The sequence below is a fragment of the Macrosteles quadrilineatus genome, unplaced genomic scaffold (assembly GCF_028750875.1).
Source record: "Macrosteles quadrilineatus isolate MER2022 unplaced genomic scaffold, UCM_ALF_1.0 Scaffold_4__1_contigs__length_99947679, whole genome shotgun sequence".
Classification (NCBI taxonomy): Eukaryota; Metazoa; Arthropoda; class Insecta; order Hemiptera; family Cicadellidae; genus Macrosteles; species Macrosteles quadrilineatus.
The window spans coordinates 63289705-63306187 of record NW_026542597.1 but is presented as its reverse complement, the minus strand read 5'-3'; the positions used below and the strand labels follow the sequence as shown (position 1 = coordinate 63306187).

The 16483-nt window shown below is 32.8% G+C and overlaps 1 protein-coding gene across 1 annotated transcript in view; it reads left to right on the top strand.

Moving 5' to 3' along the window:
* Positions 1-16483, top strand: part of LOC128992247 (uncharacterized) — a 55218-nt gene that overhangs the window by 814 nt on the left and 37921 nt on the right. The window contains exons 2-6 of the mRNA XM_054415723.1: positions 398-457; positions 3565-3588; positions 3841-3882; positions 7971-8000; positions 12477-12503. Of these exons, the coding sequence (XP_054271698.1) occupies positions 398-457; positions 3565-3588; positions 3841-3882; positions 7971-8000; positions 12477-12503 (183 nt within the window). The remainder of the gene's footprint in view (positions 1-397; positions 458-3564; positions 3589-3840; positions 3883-7970; positions 8001-12476; positions 12504-16483) is intronic.

The following is a 16483-nucleotide window of genomic DNA, read 5'->3' as shown; positions in this document are numbered from 1 at the left end:
TAGGATACTATAAACCAAAGTAGGGTCGAAGCAGTGATATAATGTGTTCTTTAAAAACATATTTTTATGTGTGTAATGCGAATTTCGAAATTTTTATGGTTTAAACACCTTTAAAACATTTTGTTACTAGCATACCCATATTGAGAGTAATCTATAATTATTATTATTAATAGTAGTTGTTCTGCCCATGTTTCGCAACGGCGAAGAATACTTAGTTGTAATACTAAGTTATAAGGGTATATACTTAGAAGAATACCTTTGTTCTTCCTTTGGTTCTTAGTAAGAGAATCTTTATTACTAAAGAAACAATGTAAAATATCTTCTGTAAAAATAGTCACACACTTGGATTATACAAGGAAATCTCAATTGTACTAATTACATATTTTATTTATTTAAGGCATTGCTACAATGGGAGACTGTTGCAGAAATACTAGGAGAAGAAAATGCAGTTATACGGGTATATATTACAATATTCTATTACGCAATTTAAAGAATGTTTTTATCAACATTTCTACAATATATTAGTAATTCTGTAATAAATAGTATTGACGATAGTAGGGTTATGACTCAATTATGGGTGTATCATGGTCTACGGGAGACGACTGTGTCGTTCAACTGATGGAAATACTGACCGTGGTTTCAAATGTATTGCAATTCAACTAAATTCCTTTTTACTTGGTTACAATTGTGGATTTGTAGCTAAAACATAACATGAGTTGCTGCAAGGAAAATCTGAAGTCAGTATTTCCACTAGCCCCAATAACCTGGTCTTCTTGCAGAGAAAAGTATTCCACAATCTACTCCCTCTGACTACTCCACAAAGACCTGGTTTAATCTACGGTTATATTTTGTACTGTTTTGTAAAATACAATGTGGTTTCTTTTACCCAATCCCAAGCTACAAGTAAAACAATATGATCACTGATATAACTGAAATAGAAACTTATGAGATGGCAGTCCTGCTTCTTACCTCATTACTGATGATCTCATTTAGCGTTGGTGCATTACTATTTACAAGGTTCAGTGTTACTGGGAGTTTATTATGACGGTGCTTTGTAACAGGAAAAGGGTGAAAATATAAAGAATTTTTGATCTTTACATCTATTAGAAATATAGGACATTAAGAAATCTTTGTTCAAAAAAAGAAAAAAAATATAAATTATTTGTTTGTTAGCCTTATATTGTATAAATTGGACCTCACCGACAAGTTTTATAAACTTGGTGAGGCCAAGCTGTTGTAATTTTCATAATAAATATATTTGTATTTGTATTTGTATTTGTATTGTGTAAAATAATTACACATCCGTCAACGCTTTTGAAAGCTAAATTCAACCGTTCACGTTATTTAGTGAACGTGTATGGCCTTTAATTTAGGTAAATAGAGGAAACCGCCATTTAGGATTTGCTTAATTCTAAAACCTGTAAAGACTAATATGAACATATCTAATCAAGTTTTCCTATAACATGTTCGTATACTTGTTTCACCTTCTATCTCTTATTTACTTATCTTTTTTCTTTACTTTTGAAACTTTCAATTTCAATCTTGTTGTTACAAAATTACTATTTTTTTTTTTTAATAAAATGAATAAGTAATAGGTACATCGATCCCCTACAAATGGGATCACAAATCCCTTAAACTCTACTGACAATAAATTTCAACACAAATATCAGCTTTCATAATCTTTAAAAAGATTTTCTAAAAATATTAAAGAAAAATATATCTTACTAATATTAAATGTGAAAATTTGTTTAGTTGTTTGTTTGAAGTTCAATAACGCTTTAACTACTGGACGGATAAGGCTGAAATTTGGCATAATGATAGCTCACACTCCCGATTAACATATAGGCATATTGTTATCTCATAAGTATTTGAAGAATTTAGTCAGCTGTTTCAAGTAAAAAAGTTGGTTCTATGATATGCAAACGCTTAAAAGTTATAAGATTTACTAACAGGGTGCTGCACTTTTTTCATTTATGAAAACAGCTAATTTCAACTGTGATACGCAATGAGAACTGTCAAAGTAGGATTGTTTACAGTTATGTTTATGTTTTTAATTTCATGAATAATCTGTGATATATTTTTCAAATTGTTAAGATTTTTTTTACTTTTTGTATAGGCGAAGTGGTAGAACATTATGGCTATGGTAGATGTGTAATACAATAAACCGTAGAATATACCGTAAATTTAAATACGCAAATTTTATCAAACTGTTTCCTCTCCCATTACAAACGCAACGCTTGAGCAAAACTGCATTGAGCATAATATACTTATATGCCAACCCCGTACGAAGGACGGGTACTCTGCTTGTATACTATAAAATTAGAAATTATTAATTATATAATGCAAATAAGTATTAATGCAAATAAGAATTAATTTTTTAAATTATTATAAATAACACATTCGTCTTTGTATCTTTAGTACGTATCTTTACAAACGAACTTGAGCTTTAAAGACGACAACATAAAAAATAATATGGTTAATAAAACATCAAGGACTGACACCCTTTGCGTTACACTGTAAGATGATACCTTACTATGTAATTCTTATGTACGTAAAATTCACGTATTGATACACTTTGCGTCACATTGTATGACGATACCTTACTATGCAATTCTTATGTTCGTCAAATTTATGTATTAACGACCTTAGCGTTACACTGTAAGACGATACCTTACCATGCAATTCTTATGTTCGTCAAATTTATGTATTAACGACCTTAGCGTTACACTGTAAGACGATACCTTACAATGCAATTCTTATGTACGTCAAATTTATGTATTAACGACCTTAGCGTTACACTATAAGACGATACCTTACTATGCCATTCTTATGTACGTAAAATTTACGTATTAATACCCTTTGCGTTACACTGTAAGACGATACCTTACTGTGAACTTTTCGACATAGAGGTAAGCGATCAAACAGTTTGTAAAATATTGTTCTACCTTAATTACAGAAATGTTACTATAAAACAATATTCGTGTGCAAAACCTTTTATTGATGACCCTTCATTGATAATAATACAAATTTAGAGATACTTTAATTTCGTTTGTTTTGACATAAATTTTGTTAGCAAACCGTTTCAATACATCCATTATTGATACAAATTGTGTAATATTTGTCTAGTTGTCCTAAAATAATACTTGTAATAATCCTGCTAGCAGTAAATATTATCTAAAAATCAAACAGAAAGAATATAGGACATTATGTTTTATAAACGTAGTTTACAAACCATCGTAGGTAAAGTAGTGTAAGCAACTCGCGTTGTTAGCCCATCAAAATGACGGTATAAGATACCGTCATGTTTCATATTTATATATCATGTTCATGTTTAGATAGTCATGTACTATTTTTATATGATTATGTAAACATAATCATGCAATCGTTGCGTATAGTATTATAACTTAACAGAAATGAATGTATCCCCTTAAGCTAAGTCTAAGTCCCAGACTTTGTGGTTCATAATCTTAACATCAACCCAAATACCAAATGATAGTGAATAGATAAGTTGCAATTTTTCATCGGAGATATAATGTTATTTACATGTGTTTTTTTTGTTTACAGTTGGAAACTGTTCAAATACCGGACGTAAGTTGTTTAAAACCTGCCTTTTAAAAAGTAAGTTTGATAATTTTTAGTAACAAATGTTCAAATTAAAAATAGTAGGCGTATTTTTTTTTACCTGAGTGAGGGCGTTAACATTCCCATGTTTTGATATAAATCTTCCTACACCAACATGATAACAATTATAAATCAATACACCTATGTATAATCTGTAACTTTTAGTTTTTATAAGTAATTAAAAACTATTAAAATAACTATTAAGTTTTGTTTTTTCAGACTCTAATGCATCCCTACGCACCTGAACTTGGCACTTGGCGAGTGAGTCTGGTCATTCAATTTCCACTATATATAATTTATTCACCCGACTTATTTTTTATTAATTTCACAAAACTACATACATTAATCACCTTTCTAAAATGTCACCAGGAAAAAAATATTAAGGAGGGATCTACATCTCTATATAGCTTTAGTTCATTTGTTTATTATTAGTTCATTAGTTTATAGTTATAGTATTTAAGCTATAGCTTGTATAACTTCCCATAACATTCCATGTTTCATAACCATATTCAATTTCGAAACCAGTAAAATGAGATTTTCGACGATATAAAACTTATTGCTATTTATTTATATCTCTATGTTAGATTCTTATCCCCATAGACAAAACGTTATTGTTTATCTGTAATTCACGGTTCTTTTTAAAATGTTTGACCCCATGGTATAACCAAACTCATATTTAATTTTCCTACATAATTTCATATTGGAATTGTTTAAAGCAGATATTTTTTTTCTTTTGACTCCTGTTGCAGTCCAGTAATTGATCTAACAACAAACTGAGCCCACTTCAAGTATCCTATTCTTTACCAGCTAACCTTTTCACTTTTACTCTTTTACATTTCAATTGCTTCACCGATTTAAAAAATCAAATAATCTTTTCACATTTTAGTAGTTGTCTGTTGACTTACATAAAAAATAAATATTTGAATACAACACTAGATAGTTTATGATAAAATTATGTTTAATTTGTAAAAGATGTTTTACACTACATCTTTGATCGTAATACTGTAAATCGAACTATGGTATTACTCTTGATAATTTAAAGCTTTACCTCTTTAAATTGTCTATTTAAATAAAATCTAAATATATTGTCCATATACAATGCGAATAAAGCTAAGTATAAAAAATACGTGTAGCGAAGGAAATTTTCATTTGCCTGATGAGCTTTTCAATTAAATATATTTAAATAACATTATGTAAAACGAGTACCTAGGTTTTCTGCTACAGGTAGGGTAATAATGTAGTAGTAATAACTAGAATAATGGTAATAATAATTTAAAGTACAATTTAGCTTAGTATAAAATAAATACATTCCATAAACAATGATAAAATTTATGGGTAAATCGATTAAAACTGAACTTAAAAACACTCTTCAGTCTTGTCCTTTGCAAATAAAATAAACTTTTGATCACACAACAAATCAAAATATAAAATGAATAAGTGAAAAAAAATGTGTTCACATTGTTTTCATATTATTTTTTAAACGTTTGTTGTTCATATTTGCTCTAAGTGATGTCGGTCAATTATTTGAAAACTTAGATCCTATGTGGGTTGTTTTTTTTTCAATAAAATGCTGAATTATGTTGGGATAAGTTTATTCCATCTTTATCTCTTGTAAGGTGTAAATGTACAACTCTGTGAAAGCTCAGATCAAAATATAAAATGAATAAGTGAAAAAGAATGTGTTCAGATTTTAGAAGCCTTATGACCTTAATCATTGAGAAAACAGATTTAAACTCTCAAATTGAATATGCTCTTTTAATGATTGACCCGTCCATGCACAAGTACCAAGCTCAAGGCAGTGGGTCGATATATGACCACACCAAATATTGGTAGCTGCATGTTTACAAGCCTTGTAATAATTATACTTACGATAAGCCCCTAACTCCAAAGTCACACATCCCCACACCAGAAAGTATTAAATCAAAACATAAAAAAAATATTGACAATAAATGCTTTTGTTGGTGGTATAGCTGCTTTAAATCCAAGAAATGATATAAATAAAAGTGCTAAAATAGTCTACAATTATAAAACCTACGATAGTTAAATACGACAAACATATATATATAACCTCTAAAAATTACATTAAATTACTAACAAAAAAATACAATGCAGTTTTAACATAACAAGTTATAAAATAGCATAATTTATTTCATCTTCCCTAACATACAGTGACACACACATACACCATCTGCTGCATCTAGGCCTAACGCACACCATCCCGCCAAGCCACGGCCATCCGGTCAAAGGAATATCCCTTCAGCGCCCCCATCAGTCGTGATAGGTTTTCTTTTCTATGGATTTAATGTGAAAAGTTAGGGCTATGGAGTTCCATAGGTGGCATGCTGTTACTAAAAATGATTTGTTATAACCAGTTGTTCTGTGATGAGGAATGCGAAGCGTGGACGAGACAGAGCGGGTATCCCTTGCACCTCTTTCATGCAATAATTTAAAATTCTTTAAAGATAATTTGGAATACCAAAATTGATGGTCGAATGAAACGCAACAGGTTTTTATTGGTAATAAAAAGTTTTCGTATTTTTTTATGTCCTCTAATTTAAAAATTGATTCATTAATGTAATAGGTTGTGACATGGTCATCACGCCTAAGATTGGACAAGAATTAAACAAAATTATTTTCTACTCGTAATTTTTTTGCCCAAGCCACAGTCATATCATTAACCACAAAGATGCAGTAGTTGAAGTGTGGAAACATGAGTGATTTGACCAGTAAAAGTTTAATGTGAAAAGGCAAAAGTCGTTGAATCTTCTTAAAGGGTCGAACAGTGGCAAACACTCTGTTACCAGTGCTTACCAACGCGTCAGTCCAATCCAAAGCACGGTTTAAAGTCAAACCAAGACTTTTTACTTTGTCCTTGACGTATTGCAAAGTGGTACCGTTTACAGTCATTTTCGGTAAATAGTCTAAGTCCAATTTGTTGAGTAACCGTGAATGACCTATGATGATTGGCTTTATTTTGTCAGGATTGAGTCTAAGTCCGTTCCTTTCTGCCCATTGAACAATTCTGTTGATTTCGTGATTCATCAAGTTGATAGTTTCATTTGCATCGCTCACTTTAAATTGAGAATATATTTGCAATTAATCAGCGTGCAAATGAAACTTTACATGATGTAGAACTGTATTGATGTCATTGATGTAAATGGTTAAAGCAGAGGACTAAGAATTGAACCCTGAGGAACTCCGCAGGGAACTTGTCTCCAGTCGGACGTCAAGTTGTCATGACACACACACACTGCTTTCAGCTCTGAAGATATGATCTCATCCATATTAGTGAATCGTCAGAGGAACCTAAAAGTTGGAGTTTGGCTAGAAGAATGCTATGGTTTACGGTATCGAAGGTTTTACTTGAAGTCAAATAATGTTAAGATAGTACATTGGCTACGATCCATAGCAAATCGTATGTCATCAGTTACATGAAACATTGCTGTTTCAGTGCTGAATATTTTAGGAAAAACTTATTGAAAGCTATTGAGCATGTTATTTTGTGCAAAGAAATCATAAACTTGGGATTGAATGACTCTTTCTAGGGCTTTAGAAAAGGCGGAAAGAATGCTAATTGGTCTGTAGTCTTGCGGAAGCGATGTGGACGAGATTTTATTCTAGGGACGGACAAGCGCAGACTTCCACTTTTCTGAGAAAATACCTGATGTTAGTAAAATATCAAATATGGAAGTTAATTCTGGGAGGAGAGCAAACAAGACACGTATAATTCAAGAAATTGGGATTCTGTCAGAACCAGTGGCGTCAGACGTTAACTGCCTTATAGCCTTCAAAACATAAATTTGCAATATTGGCTTAAAGTTAAATTAAGTTATGGAATTTGGAAAGAGACGTAAATATTAGAGTCGAAAATATTGTTTTACTTGATTTTACGTGTCCTGGTGAAGCCTGGGGGTAGGTGGTTAGAGTGGCTCTGAACCGGTTTTGTAGGGGCCGGGTTATGCCGAAAATCAGTCTGCACTCTCACCCTGTCCGGGCAACATTCCGAATACACTCCTTTTCAAAAATATTTTGGATCCCAGTTCTATTATCTTAAAACTTTATTTATATATAATAGGTGAAAAAAAATATTAGGCGATAGATTTTTTTACTTTTGGCAAGCAATAATTTGATATACACTACATCCTTGCCTCGTTAATCTCCCAGTGTGATAAATAGTTTTGTATCTACATAGTCTTAGCTTTTACTTAAAGTCAAGTGGAATAAAAATGTAATTAATATATATATATATAAATATATATATATATACATATTTAAGATTCATGGTCTTAGGATAATAGAAAGTGAATGCTATTGTAAACAAATGTATTATATAAGGTATTTTTTTTTAGGAGTATGCTAGAGGAAAATTGACTTGGGAGGTGAGTGAAATATTTGTAATCTTACAAAGTACATTTTCATAAGAAAGTTAGGAAGTTTACTTCAACTGTTTCCGTTAAGTTTCTTTTTACTATTAAAACCACATAAAAATATTTGTTTGGATATTCTATAATCTTCGTTATATCTTTGCGTTACATTTTTTCATTTTAGTTATAAATTTTCAATGGTCTTTTACTGAAATAAGAAAATCTTTAAATTAATATTATTACCACAAATGCGATGGCCACCGCAAAGCATTGCGTTGCACATTTATTTGTTCCCAAAAATATGCGTAAATACTTTTGCATCGCTCTGTATACGAAAATAGTTGTTTAATATTTAATGGTTATTAAATAGGTTTATTGAAACTGAAACGGTATGGATCGTAAGCATTAATAAATGACGTTACTGGCCATCATTTATCAAAATATAAACATATTTTGTTTATATTTAAATGGAACTGGCAATGAGGGGAGTGAGAGAGCTGGTCTAAACATATTATATCAAAATCTATTTATTATTTTGTACACACATACAAGAAAAGTGTCATAAAATATCAAAACTTCCATACAAAAGGTAATATATATCAACTAATTTTCATGATTAACTGGGTCAAAACTGTGCTATTATATATCACTCTTCATATTTTTTCTTAAAATTATCTTCTAAAGAGGAACATCTTTCTTTGACTAAAAAGATTTTCACATTATTTCTTAAACGTTTGTTGTTCATATTTGCTCTAAATGATGTCGGTTCTGGGGTAAATTAATTGTTAGAAGTAGTAGACATCCCTCCCCGATTGTCAGAGGTTAAGGTTAATCAGCTGACAGCTGGTACGTAACCTTATACATAGTACTTTTGAATGTTATGCATACCTTATAATATAAATTTTAATATTTTAATTATGGTTAAAAAGTTTGTGGCTTGGTCGAGTTTTGAGCTCCGGTCTCCTGTATGTTGGTTGGATGCTGTAGCCATTGGGCTAGGACGCTAGTTAATGAGAAAAGAGTCTTAGGATGTATGTTTGCTACAGTGGTTAGCGATAGCTGTTACACGTCATCCTAATGCTATAAATCGTGTGAGTTTCTTTGGAGCCTTGTCCCTGTAATCAGCTGTTAGCTGCGTCAGACGGACCAACCTTTTATTTACATATAATAAAAAATAATTTTATTTTAATTTATATACATTTACATATACTTTTATTTATTACATATTTCATCGCTTAGGGTCAGACACACAATCCACCTAAAAAAAAAATAAAAAAAAACACCAATAATACAGTTGTCTTCAACCAAATTTTCTTAAATATCTTCAATAAAAGATATCAATGGTGGACTTATCTATCCTATAACCATGGTCTAACATACTTTTTTTTTCAAAATAATCTAATAACTGATAAAGCATACTTTTTAAAAAATTTTAGTTATCACTATTTGGTAATGATATTATCTTTAGAGTATGAAATTTAAACATTGTTTTGTCTATTAATAATATAAGATCCAAAATAATACAAAGATAACTTGTGTTAACTAAGACTTAATATTATTCAACAGTGTTCTGTGTGAGATACTGTCAAAATCTCTAGATTGCTCTATCTCCCATAACTTCATTTCCTTTATTTATTTCCTCTATTGAATCAATTATTGTTTTTGTAAATAAAGTGTTATTGAATTCACATAAAAAGTGCGTTAATGCAATACTATGTAAAACTTTTATCCAGTTTCGCTATTGTATGAAAATAATTGCGAATATTTCTAAAGACTTTTAATTTGAAATTTAAAATTGGATACAGTTAATACTTTTTTCTAGGATGGGTTTCATTTAGTTGAAAATAGTCTACATGTCGAGTTGTATAAAGATCGGTAAAAAATCAAGTAAATATTTTCATTAATAATGTATAAAATACTACATATTTGGCAAATTAATTTTTTTTTGAAATGATCAATTTTAATTTGCTTTTTATTTTTATTTTTAAAAACACACTCTGTTGGTAGTCTTTCAGTAATTTTTCAAATGTTTGTTGTTTTTTTTTCAAACGTAGATATTTTCAAAACGTCGATGTGTTTGCGTCGTCTCCCTATATTATTACCTGCATACGATTTCAATTGATGAATAATGTTGCAATACAAATTTGTTGGTTGATAGAGACAATATTGATACGCAAAATAATAAGTGTTAAAAATACAAAATGTTTCAGTTTTTAAAAAAATTCTGGAGATCACAACAATTTGTTTTAAATCATATAATATTTCGAATATCGAACAATATAGATTGTATTACTGAAAAATCTTGATAGCTCTCCAGCAATTTATTTTTGACATAAGGCCAATCTATCTATATATTAATAGGCAAGCATGTTTTTTTGTGAAAATTACTCCTCCGAAACTACTGAACCGATTGACATGTTTTTGGTGTCATTGGAAATTGCATAACGTGAAATTGTGCAGGAAACATTCTTTTTTTGGAAAATAATAAGAGAGTGAGGTCCTGGGGCCCTTTAAAGTTTCGTATTTCTCCATAAGATTAACATGGGAAACAAAAATTGTTATGAAATACCAGCTGTTGTCAGAAATTAAAAGTGAGAAGAAGGACATATGTTGATCGTAAACCGTCAATAAGCTAATTTAACAGTATACTAGAAACATTTACTGACTTGGTTGAAATGAAATATTTACCCCTTGAATTTGGGTTGGCGTAAATATTACAATGGAAAAAAGTTTGAGAGCCTGGATAATTTTATATACTAAAAAGAAAACTTTATTAATACTGTGCTGCATTTCTTAGTTATCATTGAAAGAGCCGATTTGCAAACTATGGAAACATAGGAAAGTCATAGAACACCACCAAGTAGAAGAAATAGAAATCATGATTTTTTTTTTGAAATTATAATCGTTATTATGGACAACCTAATGCGGATAAGAGTAAGGCTATTTATAGAAAACACTAAAAAACATGATCAGCTTTTGAAAAAATGATAAGATATTTACAAAAAATTTTGATTAGGCCTATATCGATCTGGTACGTACATCTTGATTATTTCCATAATCTTTGAGTCGAATCTTAGTCATCAGCAATTATGACTGTTATTCGTTTTAAAATAACGCCTCTAATAGGCCTACTTAGCAATTACTCGAATTCAAGCAACCGGTACACTAGTATTATGTTATTATCAAACGAGAAGCATTATTTTTTATTATATTGTACATATGGTACTTGTAATTTTTTACAATTAATTAACTCATAGATAGTTTTATTTAATATGCTAAATAGCAGTTTAGATGTGACAAATATACAACGATTAATTTATTAACAGGATCGGAGACAACCTAACAAATATACTGTCAAAATCCGACTAGTGAAATTCCCAAACTCTATGGACCTAAACACCCTCAATGGAAAAAACACTCGATTGTATCAACATTTACATTAATTCTGCGGACATAGGCTTTTCTATTACCTGTAGGGATATGACCAACTCTTGCATTAACTGTGGGGACATCCACACAATTTTCATGATTTATTTTTTACTTTATTTAGACCAATAAACATATTCATCATTACTACATATTCATCTTCAATTTGAGGTTAGAAAGAACCTATGATGTTTTTTCAACCATGTGCCTTGAGGTCCACATAATTTGGTTAAAAACCCACGTCCACACAAGTATCGGTATAGTGTAGTATGTGTGTCTGAGTCTGTGTGTGTGTGTCTGTTTGTCTGTTTGTATGTGTGGATATAATCAGAGCTCCAGACCACACCTGTGGTCTGATTTTGAAGAAATTTGAATGTAGTTGAAAGGCCACGGTTACTTCAGGACTTTTATTTATTTTTATTTGCATTTATGATTGTGATTTTTTTTATAAAAACCCATAAAATAACGCATAATTCAAATTTTCTGAAAAATAGCCCACACGATTTTGATAAATATTTAGTATGCTGTAGCCCTTTAAATTCTGAATAAAATAGTAGAGCTCCTATTCCTGTAAAAAATACAGTTCAAAGGTTATTGTAGCTTATGTTATTGTCAAATAAAAACAAAAAATAAGAGAATAATTGGATAAAAAAAACTGTTTCGATTGATATTAGTATGTCATGGATCTTATAATTCTTAAAAACATAGTGGATCCCCCATTTCTGTAACAATTACTGTTCAAAACTTATTGTAACTTATGTTATTTTCCCATAAAACCCATGAAAAAAACGGAAAATGGACTTAAACAAACCGATTCTGATTAAAATTGTTTTGTTATGGTCCTTACAATTATTTTAAACAAATAGTGCAACCCCAGAAAAGCCTTTAAAAATAAAGGTTAAAAAAATAATGAAATCTTTGTGATTTTTACTTATTTGATAGTTACTCTCATCGCTTAACCACGATATCGGTTGTTGAAAGTTACTGGGAGAAAGTATGTGTCAGATTGCTGATAATGTTTATTAATTTTTTTATTTGTTTTAATTTTGTTCGAAATTTTTCCAGGTGGCATATCACAGGATAAAATCAGCGGTCAGTATTCCATTGAATTGTTTGTAATTCTATACGTAGGGGGATTAGTTTATGTTTATCACCTGCAAGGATTTATTATTAGACTACATCGTTTTCCTACGCAAGAAGAATGTTTATTATGCGAAAGTAATGTGTATTATCTTTGTTTATGATTTTTCCTACATAAGCAAACACACATTTGTTATTTTTTCATCAACTGTTTTAATTTTCAACAACCAAAACGGTTCAAATTACGTGAATTTGTACTTTAAACACAAGGCCTAACCAAAAAAGTTCTACTAGTTTTAAATTCTTAGCTTCTTAAATTAATATTTCAATGCATTTTGAAATAATTAGTCTTTCGTAATATTCTAAAAAACATGTAATGACTTACTCTCTACAATATACTATTGCTATAACATTATTGAAACAGGTTTTGCAGTTGTGTATTTATGATTTTGTTTTGTTAAGTAATCATTAAGGTTTGTTTTAATCATTTAGTGTTATGTTTTAATTTAAGTTTAATTTCATAGAATTCTCTAGTACCTTACTTTTTCTTATGTTTTTATACTTAAGTACTTTTTGGAACTACTTGGAACTAGTACACTCTTGTTTTATTGCCAATATCGTTCAAAAATAACTGCTTTACAATATCGAGGTTTTAAATAAAATAGCCATTATTTCGCAACAAATAAATCCAATCTACAAAATAAAAGGTAAATGCTGTTACATACATTTAATGCTTATAAAACAATGCAATCACATTAAGTTTAGGTGTTATAATAAGCGTACGATAACATTGCATTAAATGGCGGCACGGCAGGCATGACCGGACTGTGGTGGGGGAGCTGTCTGTGCCCCCAGTACACTCTCGCCGAGGCAAGGCGAGCGTTGGCGAGTGCGAGAGTGTACTCGGTGCGCTCGTCTTCTCTCGCCTTGACTCGGGTCGCCTCGCCTCGCCTTGCCTCGTGCTCGCCGGCGCTCCACCTGGAGTCGGTTTTTTGACACGAGTCAAAGGACCCGAGACTGCACGAGTGGCGAGCGCTACTTCCACATCGAAGTTTGTTCCATTTCGACTGCGAGAAAATGCGAGAGTGTACACGGTTACCTCGCATAAGCTCTCGCCCGAATTACTCGGCGAGTGCCTCGGCGAGGCACCTCGGCGAGCGTCTCGGCGAGAGTGTACTGGGGGCAAAGATAAAGGACTCTACTACAGCACATTAGCTATTCTCGATTATTCTCAAGCATTTGACTCTATTGATCATGAATTGTTGGCCAAAATGAAGTGCTACGGTTGCAGTAAAAAAGATGTTTGTTGGTTCCGGTCATATTTGGAGTCCCGACTGCAGGTTATAAAAAGTGGGAGTGAGACGTCAGATCCGCTTTGCAAACTGCGTGGTGTTACTCAAGGTAGCTGTTTAGGCCCGGTGCTGTTCAACTTGTACACGGTTGACTTGCTCAGAAGTGTGGTATTTTGTGCAGCACACTTTTATGATGTCGACTGCCAACTTCACTTGTCGTACAGGCCAGACATGGCATCAGAAGCAATTCGGCTCATCAATACTGATTTGCACAGCATTTTTCAGTGGTCGTTCACGAATGGGCTCGGATTGAATGTTGACAAGTGTGTTGTCATGCATACTGGACCACACAGTCTGATAAAGGAATTGATTAAATCTGCTATAGAAGTCACCCTTGATGGCATGAGATTGTCTCTTTGCAACACTGTCAACACAGTTGGTTCTGTACTTGACAAAGACCTCTCTTTTTCTGACCATATCACATCTGCAGTTAAAGGTGCAGTGGGTAGACTGAGAGGTATTAACAGATTTAAAACTCTACTGCCAGAATGTGTCAAAATGAAACTCATGCGATCCTTGGTCCTTCCAGCATTCACATATTGCTTCCCTGCATGGAAACAGCATCTCTAAGGAGGATATGGCAAGAGTTCAAAGAATTCAAAATTCTGCCTTAAGGTTCATTTTTGGCCATAATAACTTTGACCACGTGTCCCAAAGGATGACATGTGCAGGAAGTTTACCTGCTGCCTCGTCCACAAAGAGCTCAGGCTGGGAGAGCCTCGGTACCTCAGCGGGATGCTTAATTACAAGGGGGAGATCTGTCTGCTTGGTACTCGTTCCGACCGCAGGCCTCACTTTACTAAAGTGAGGGTTGAGATTGGAAGAAAGTCTTTTTTTTATTTCGGCCCGCAGTTGTGTAATGGCCTCCCTCAAGACATAAAGACCTCCAAATCCTATGGTTCATTCAGGGCCGCAATGAAGAAAAAACAAACGTTAATTTTAAATTGTTCATGTTTTTCCATGGTAATTTTTGTATATATGTGTAAATATTAGGCTAGTTTAGATTTAGTTTTTGACTTGAGTTAGTTTGAAAATAATATAATATGAAACTTGCTTGTACATAAAGGTATTTTTATTTATTATTTTGAACCATGCCCTCGTGCCTGCACCCAGACTAACGAAATGGAAGCGTGATCCATACGCAGGCCCGAGGAGCGGCTCACAAAACTTTACTTAACAAAATGAGAACCATGGATGGAGGTTCAAGAACAACACGCCATTTGAGAGAAACGAGCTGTAATTAATCATTTAAATAAACATAACAACAAAATCAACAACAATACATGAATTAAATACTCTCAAAAACTTTAAAGGAATTTAGATACCACTCTGACCTACTAACTTACAAACATTAATTTAAAAAATTCAAATAGGCTAATTTCAGTTAAAGTAAAATTTAATCAGTTTTAACCTTAATAAAATAAAATTTGTAAAATTGCAACAATGGATATATAAAAAAAAACTCTTCCTTTAAATAACTGGCAACAATTTAACATTTAGGGGCCCCAAAAATAAATGCTCTTGAAAAATTTCTTTTTTTTATAAATGAATTACTAAAAACTATAGAATAAATTTTTCTCAAAAAATAACAATAAATAGGCTTTAAATCTTGATATAAAAATCTAAAAATTAATCAACAATAAATGACACTAAATAACAACAGTAGTAACTTGCCGTAACTAGGCGGTAACTGTCTAGGGCATCTCAGTCACTAGGTGGAGGGGCGATGAAACTGGGCAGAGAGGGGGCATCCCAAAGTCCAAAAGATTGGCCCCAAGTAGGAAAAGCTTCTCTGCTACCAGTTGAAGGTCCATCTCCTAGGCGAGCAGCACGGGAGGGGAAAACGAGCAGAACGGAGAGGTAGGCCATAATCCCAGAGACAGCAAGGCGAAACAAACTTCCTCTCCGCCAAAATAGCTCGGGTCTGCTTCATGTCCTCCTCACGGGCCCCAAAAGGCGCGCAGGGCGTACTAAAATTTACTCCATTGCGTAGCAGAACAAAAGGAATGAACAATCAACAAAACTGCTTTGCAAAAGGTAAAGCATAGGGACAGATGTAAAAGAATACTTTGTTCTGAAAATCCTCTGCGAGGCAAACGGCTCTGACGTCGCTGAACCTATGAGTTGCTGGCGGAAAGAGTAAAAGGAACAAAACCCCACAGCCTTGTTCGGGGTCGTTGAAGTAACAAAACGACACACTAAACTAGCCTACTATAAAAAAATACACTTGAACCATTGAATATGAGTCGTGACATTCGCCCGGTGGAATTAGTCACGGCTCAACCTCCCTCCCCAAAAGAGGACACTCCTCTCCAAAAGGGACAAACAAACAAGCCTCTCCCCCACTTCCTGAAAAGAGATTGACCTGAAAGACAACTCAAGTGTCTGTGGTGGGGGAACGCCAAGGGACTTCCAAACTGAGGGGAAAACTCACCCCCAGGGTTTGCTCTGGAAAATTTTGTGAGGGAAATTCCTTCGCAGAACACAGGGGACAGGAGAAGTGATCAGGTTCTTTGGCCCAGTGCACTTCCCACCCAGACACAAGAGGAAAGAAAATTGCCTACGGAAGAGTTCCGCGGAAGGGCTTGAGATGAGAAATGTGCGCCCTCCGGAACACTTTTCCAGACCGCGGATCTCCAA